The 7,766-nt window shown below is 47.0% G+C and overlaps 1 protein-coding gene and 1 pseudogene across 1 annotated transcript; both read left to right on the top strand.

Annotated features, from left to right (window-relative positions):
- Positions 1-964: 964 nt before the first annotated feature.
- ZNF80 (zinc finger protein 80) lies at positions 965-2,326 on the top strand. Its single transcript, XM_003845964.6, is given in 2 exon segments — positions 965-1,307; positions 1,310-2,326. Coding segments are annotated over 2 exon segments (819 nt in total). The 5' UTR covers positions 965-979; the 3' UTR covers positions 1,801-2,326.
- A 2,706-nt stretch (positions 2,327-5,032) lies between these two features.
- On the top strand, positions 5,033-7,028 carry LOC100972997 (atos homolog protein B-like; annotated as a pseudogene).
- Positions 7,029-7,766: the final 738 nt, after the last annotated feature.

Genomic DNA, 7,766 nt, shown 5'->3' with positions numbered 1-7,766 from the left:
CTGCAGCCCCCGTGCGGGATCCACTGGGTGAAGCCAGCTGGGCTTCTGAGTCTGGTGGGGACATGGAGAACCTTTATGTGTAGCTCAGGGATTGTAAATACACCAATCAGCACCCTGTGTCTAGCTCAGGGTTTGTGAATGCACCAATCTACACTCTGTATCTAGCTACTCTGGTGGGGCCTTGGAGAACCTTTATGTCTAGCTCAAGGTTTATAAACACACCAATCAGCACCCTGTGTCTAGCTCAGGGTTTGTGAATGCACCAATTGACACTCTGTATCTAGCTACTCTGGTGGGGACTTAGAGAACCTTTATGTCCACACTCTGTGTCTAGCTAATCTAGTGGGGACGTGGAGAACCTTTGTGTCTAGCTCAGGAATTGTAAACACACCAATCAGCGCCCTGTCAAAACAGACCAGGGCTCTACCAATCAGCAGGATGTGGGTGGGGCCAGATAAGAGAATGAAAGCAGGCTGCCCGAGCCAGCAGTGGCAACCCGCTGGGGTCCCTTTCCACACTGTGGAAGCTTTGTTCTTTCGCTCTTTGCAATAAATCTTGCTACTACTCACTCTTTGGGTCCACACTGCTTTTACCAGCTGTAACACTCACCGCAAAGGTCTGCAGCTTCACTCCTGAAGCCAGCGAGACCACGAGCCCACGGGGAGGAACGAACAACTCCAGACGCGCCGCCTTAAGCCTTAAGAGCTGTAACACTCACCACGAAGGTCTGCAGCTTCACTCCTGAGCCAGCGAGACCACGAACCCGCCAGAAGGAAGAAACTCCGAACACATCCGAACATCAGAAGGAACAAACTCTAGACGCGCCACCTTAAGAGCTGTAACACTCACCACAAGGGTCCGCGGCTTCATTCTTGAAGTCAGTGAGACCAAGAACCCACCAATTCCGGACACAGTTGGAAATGCAGAAGGGCACTTGAGTTTGGCTGCAGTCTCCCACACGGAGACCTTCTGGAGGAAGATGAGCCCTAAACGCGATGGGTTGGGGACAGATGATGGTCTGCACTCACAGGTTTTACAGGAGCAGGTCTCCACAGGAGACAATCTCCATGAATGTGACTCCCAGGGACTAAGTAAAGACACTTTGGTTCGTGAGGAGAAGACCTACAAATGCAAGGAATGTGGGAACGTGTTTAACAAAAACAGCCTCCTTGTTCGACATCAGCAGATTCACACTGGGGTGAAGCCTTATGAATACCAGGAGTGTGGAAAAGCCTTTCCTGAAAAGGTCGACTTCGTTCGACACATGAGGATTCACACAGGGGAGAAGCCCTGTAAGTGCGTGGAGTGCAGGAAGTCTTCAACCGCAGGTCGCACCTCCTGTGCTACCGCCAGATTCACACTGGAGAGAAGCCCTATGAGTGCAGCGAGTGTGGAAAGACCTTCAGCTATCACTCTGTCTTCATCCAGCATCGCGTGACCCACACTGGAGAAAAACTCTTTGGGTGCAAAGAATGTGGAAAAACCTTTTACTACAACTCTTCCTTAACCCGGCACATGAAGATTCACACAGGAGAGAAGCCCTGCAAGTGCAGTGAGTGCGGGAAGACCTTCACCTACCACTCTGTTTTCTTCCGACATAGTATGACCCACACTTCAGGAAAGCCCTACGAGTGTAAAGAATGTGGGAAAGGCTTTTACTACAGCTATTCCCTCACTCGACATACAAGGTGTCACACTGGAGAGAAACCTTATGAGTGCCTTGAACATAGAAAGGCCTTTGGCTACCACTCTGCTTTTGCCCAACAGAGTAAGATCCACTCTGGAGGAAAAAACCTTTGAGTGCAAATGATGTGGGAATTTATGGGTTTTCTTTTTTTTTTCTTTGATACATAGAGAGCCACACTGAAGAGAAGCACTCTGAATTCAGTGACAGTGGGAAAGCTGTGACCTGCAGCTCATCCTCACTTGGCATTGAAGAATTCCTTCTAGAGATAAACTCTATGAGATACGTGGGAAGGCCTTTTGCAAGTGGGCCCACATCAGTCAACGTCAGAGAACTTAAACTGGGAAAAGACATTTTGACAAAAACTAGTGAAGAAAATCTTTTGGCCACAGGAAATATCTTCCTCAGCATCTGAGAATTTTTCCAGGAGGGAGACCTGTTGGTTATTGTGCACTTAAAAGAACCACCCACACCTCTCTCCATAGTTCATATCACTAAGCCACTTCAGGATTTTTTTTTTTAAGTAAGAAGGGAACTGTAAAAGAGAAAAAAAGAAATGCATGCATAGCTTCTGTCAGACTTCTCTGAAAGCCATGCCTATCAAAATTTGAATTCAGTTCTTCATTTTGCAGATGGCTGAAAGGTACAAAGGCCTTGCCTCGTTATTTGTCCTTTATATGTATTCACTCCTGTCTACAGGAGAATTGTCCTCTGTAAAGACTGACTCTGTAAAGATTTATTGAATGCGTTCTTTGTTCTAAAACATTGTACTCCTGAGGAATGTAAGTCTTTGTGAGAAATATGAACGCTTAAGTAATGGAATATGTGAAACTTGTAAGAACGTAGAATATAAAAATACTGCCATATAAAATCCTTTCATATCTGAGGAGGTAAGTAACCACATTGAATGGGCATATTTTGCTACATCATTTAAGACTACTTAAGGCTTTAATTTAACAAAAAACAATTCTTCATGTGGTTTTGAACACCCAGTGCTCAATATACTTGTTTGTTTTGATTTATTTTCTCAGGGACGAGAGAATGATGGTGAAGCTGTGTTGCTTTCCCAGGTGAGCCTTGATTATTTCCTCTGTGCTTTCTCAGCTTCTTTGGCCTTCTGTAAGAGGGGCTTCTCCAAGAGCATGTCACTAGTTTTCTAGAGGTTAAACAAGAGCTAAGACAAACAAAACAAAACACAGCTTATCTAATCTAATGAGAAACTCAGAAAAAAATGTTTTGATGAATACAATGTATTAAAATATAAAACATGTAGATCCTTTGACATGTTAATTCAATTCTAGAAATCCTCAGAAATGTTTTTATATTATGCAGAGATGTGCGTGCAAAGAATAATCGCTGCAGTTTTGTTTTTATGTGTGAAACGTTGAGAACAATCTAAATGTTTATCAGTTGGAAGTAAGTTATGGTACATCTGTTCTATGAAATACTGTGAAACAATAAGGTATCCCTGTATGTACTGATATCAAAACATCTCTAAGATACAGTATTTAGTAAAAGAGAAAGTTTCAGGAAATAAAACTACATCTAGAAGTATAAGCATAAAACTGTTAATAGTGGTTTTCTGCAGGAAATGGGATGGACCAGGGTTATATGCAATGTTCAGTTTTTACTTTTATACTTAAGTATTGTTTATGTTTGAAAAATAAAAAGCATTTATTGTTTTTGCAATAAATGTTTAAAAGATTTCAATAAAGATAGCATGTTAGAATAAAAGTGACTTCTATTATTTCTTAAAAAGCGTACATTTTACAGGGTGTTTTTTTTTAAAGTCCTGGTCTTATTATGCCTTAAAAAAAATAACAGACCAAGGATCCAGAGCTACCTAATCACATTTAATAAATGATAATATAATTTTTTTGTTTGCTTGTTTGTTTGTTTGTTTGTTTTTGAGATGGAGTCTCACTCTGTTACCCAGGCTGGAGTGCAGTGGCGCATCTCAGCTCACTGCAACCTCTGCCTCCTGGGTTCAAGTGATTCTCTTGCCTCAACCTCCCAAGTAGCTGGGACTACAGGCACCCGCCACCACGCCCAGCTAATTTTTTGTATTTTTAGTAGAGATGGGGTTTCACCGTGTTAGCCAGGATGGTCTCGATCTCCTGACCTCATGATCCACCCACCTCAGCCTCTCAAAATGCTTACAGGCGTGAGCCACTGTACCTGGCTGATAATAGTTTTAAAATGATGAGCCAGCATATATATAGTTGAATACATGTAAAAATGAGAGTTCAGCATAGGCTGCTCTTCAATGAACATTCATTTCCTTTAAACTGCTGGTAACATAAATGCTCTTTTGCAAGTGGTTAAGTTTTAGATGGCTGATTTCTATTTCCCTGGATTTGATCACAAGAAAGCACCAAACTGGTGTTGATGTCAATGTATTTTGTACACACATTTGCTAGCCACAGTTGATTTGTGTTTGCTACTGAATGAATGTGATCTGGTTAGCTTTGTGATATACGTTCGTGTTCCAAATGAAGAGAACTATAGCTGCATTTTTCCCAACATAATCGTGCCATGCGGTCAGACCTGTTTTCCAGTAAAGAAAATGAGTTTGATATCTGCAGATCATATCTTACAATTTGCTGTGTTCTCCCTCACAAAATATGTGAACATTTGTTAGCATCATTTCGTTTAGGAATCATATACCATCAGAAATATTTTCCCTATTAGAAATAAACAGGGAGTGCAATTTTCATATAAACAAACCTGTAACCCGCTGGTAAAACTCTGTTCATGCTTTTCAGTTGTAGTACTTGGCCCAAAAATGTTGCACCACCATCTGGGGCAATTTTGTGAGCGTTATTCTCTTCTTTAGCAAGAGAAGTTGACAGCTGTGCCATGATATAAGTAGATTCTGTCCATTTGGGGTCAGTTCCTGGAAGTGGACTGTGAGTAAGATGACCTTATTGGCTTAGTAGGAGAAAATGTCACCTTGGGAAGATCTCTTTTCTGTGAGAGTCATTGAGTAGTCTCTCATGTAAGTCTAGAATGAGCAGGCTTCACTGCCCTGGGAGAGATGAATGCAAGACCTTTGTTGTTTGCTGTGGTTTTAAAACTCTGCCTCTACTACCACCTCCTCAAGTGCAATGAGACTAACAGAACTACAGGGTCCTGTTGAGCCCAGGAGCTGCATGGAATGGTGGCAGTCACTTTGCTAGTGCAGTGGGCATGAATCAGACTGCAAGCTAGAGGAACAAGGCATCAGTCAGGAAGAGGGGATGCACGGCTAGGCTTGAGCCCTCTTCATCCGGATGTCCCCAGACCCCCCAGCACAGGCCCTGCATAAAGGCCGTGTGGGGGTGACCCCCCTGACCCAAGGGGGACTTCATGTGCCACATGCAGGCAGAGCTGTCTCCATCCTCAGAGCCAGAGGCTGGCCCTTCACAGCCTCCAGTCAGGCAGGGGGCCCTCCGGGGTGGCCTGCTCATGGACTACAGCCCAGCAAGTGGGGGGGGCAGGGGGCAGTGACATCCCCCAGGCTCTACCAGGTATTTATCTTTTCCCCTCCAGCTGGTGCCTCTGAGCTTCACAGGGCCCAGAAGCGACCAGCCCCACCCACTAAGGGTCCTCAGGAGCTGGAGAGGGGCCCTGGGCTGGGGGCCAGAGAGGGACTACCCCCTGAAGAACCATCTTCTGTAGGGCTATTGGGCCCAGGGGGACTGGGGCTGGGAGTAGGTGTGGCCAGCCACCATTTCTCCCACCGTGGCCTCTGTGTTGTGGAACAGGGAAGTAGTGCCACCTCTTCTTGGACTTCAGGGGCCTGGAGTCCCTCCTGGCCCCGATCATATGCTTCCTGAAATACTTTACACACCAGAGACTAGGCTTTCCCAGACCCAGGGGGACAGGGGTCCCTAGGGGAGTCCCCAGGGCCAGCCCTCTGGGCCAGCTACACACGCTCGACACTGATTTGCAGTTTTGCACAAATAAGGGGTAAGAGCCCAGTGGCTAGGGTGGGCAAGAGGGGGAGCCTCTGGCCTAGGGAGTCCCCTGGCATTGACAGTGGGCACAGTCTCAAGCACACACCCCCAGCCCTGGACCTCCAGGCCCCTGCCCCACCAAGCAAAGGCTGCTTCTGCTGGAGAAGCCCCAGATGTCAGTTCTAAGGAAGAGGGTCCAGCCCTTTGGACGTGCCAGGGAACCCTGGGCCACCCCACTGCTACCAACAGTTCTGATGCTCAAACCACACCCTTCTGGAGCCACCTGCTGCCTGGGCCCAAGGAGCCTGTTTTGGACCCAACAGACTGCAGTCCCATGGGGCGGAGGCTGACAGGTGCCCATCACCTGAAGCTGAGCCCACTTTGAAGCCTCTGGAAGGGGCCAGGCCTGCTGACCCCCCCTAGTGCCTCCCCTGTTCCTACCCCTGCTATCAGCTGTACCCTGCTGGGCAACTTTGAGGAATCATTGCGGCAAGGACGCTTTGCACCATCTGGCCACATTGAGGGCTTCACAGCAGAGACTGGAGCTAGTGGGTCCTACTGCCCCCACCATGTCACACTGCCTGTCACTGTCACCTTCTTTGAGGTTTCTGAGCAAAATGCCCCCACCCACTTCCTGGGCTTTGTGGATCTGAACCTCCTGGGGAGGAAGAGTTACAGCATGCCCAAAGTGGGCACCATACAAGTAACATTTAACCCCAACCAGACTGTGGTGAAGATGTTCCTGGTGACCTTCGACTTCTTGGACATGGCTGCTGCCACATGCCCTTCCTGTGCCATTGCCTCTTTTTGGTGCCTGTGGGTGAGGAGAAAAATGCTAACCCCACCCACTGCCTCCTCTGCTACTCGCTGCACCTTGGGTTCTGGAGCTCCCCCTCAGGCCTCTTAAGCCTGAATGGAGATCTCTGCCGGCTTTTTTCCTGCTAGAGCCTGGAGCTGGACGCAGGGCTCCCCTACGAACTTCAGGCTGTGACTGGGGCCCCTCTTAACCCACGTTATTCACTTTTGCCCTGATTGCCATTACTCTGAACCAATGTGGATCAATGACCTGCCCATCTTGTCCATCCCATAGATGGAGAGATGGCAAGAGACCCTTCAGGCTCGAGTTAAAGCCCTCACCATGCTCATGCCCAGATTGATCATTTGGGTATTTAAAGCTTCTGATCCTTACTACAACCTGCCCTACTTCAGGTCCTCCATGTGCCTGTCCCCTCCCTTGGTTCTCCCAGTCCAGCTTAGGTAGTAGGGAGGAACCAGAGCCACCCTGAGGTTATCCCAAGTTCCCAGGGAAGTCATGCTAGCGTTGCCTCCCTGTCCTGAAAAAGAACCACTTATTATTTTATTTATTTTTAATTTATAACTTATTCAAATTGGATTGACTTAGTAACCTCCCACACCTGATCATTGGCGTCACCCTTTTTCCTTTCCCACTCTCAGATATTGCTCCAACCTCAGGAGTTGAAGAGGCTTATGCAGGGGGCAGAAGGAGAACTGCTCTCCCTCAGCTGAGGGAAGAGGGGTTATTCCAGAGGGACTGAGTCAGTAGCCAAAGCTTCGGCTTGCCTTGTCCTTCCCCTAGTCCCTTCACTTCCCCTACCCTCTGACCTAGCTCTGAAAGCCAAATTATATGTATGCATGTGTGCACAAGCTTGTCTTTGTGTGGTATGTGTGAGAAAGAGAGTGTGCATGTATGGACACACAGAGAGGTTAACCACCCCTCACCTACAGTTCCAGACTCCAGTTGTCCCTTTCCTCCTACCTGTGTCTCCTTACTTTGGGGTGTGACTGAGGAAGGTGTCCAGGAAGCAGAGTCAGGTCCAAGGACTGGGGTGCCTCCTCTCACCTGGCCAGACTCTGACCCACCTACCTCATCTGGGGTAAGGGGCAACTCTCAGACTCAGTCATGTGGTTCCCAACTATCCCATCCCCCACTCCAGACTCTGACCCAGCCTCAGTCCTGACTCCTGGGGCTGGGCTGAGGGGAACAAGCATTTGCTGAAACTTGAAAAAACAGAAACAGGAAAAAATTGTACCTGGTACTTTTTTTAGAAAAAAAAAATGTTTTTAAAGAAAGAATAAATTCTTGTTTGGAAACCTGAAAAACAAAAACAAAAAAAGACAAAACT

Source organism: Pan paniscus, chromosome 2 (genome assembly GCF_029289425.2).
Source record: "Pan paniscus chromosome 2, NHGRI_mPanPan1-v2.0_pri, whole genome shotgun sequence".
NCBI lineage: Eukaryota > Metazoa > Chordata > Mammalia > Primates > Hominidae > Pan > Pan paniscus.
This window is presented reverse-complemented; position numbering and strand designations above follow the sequence as displayed.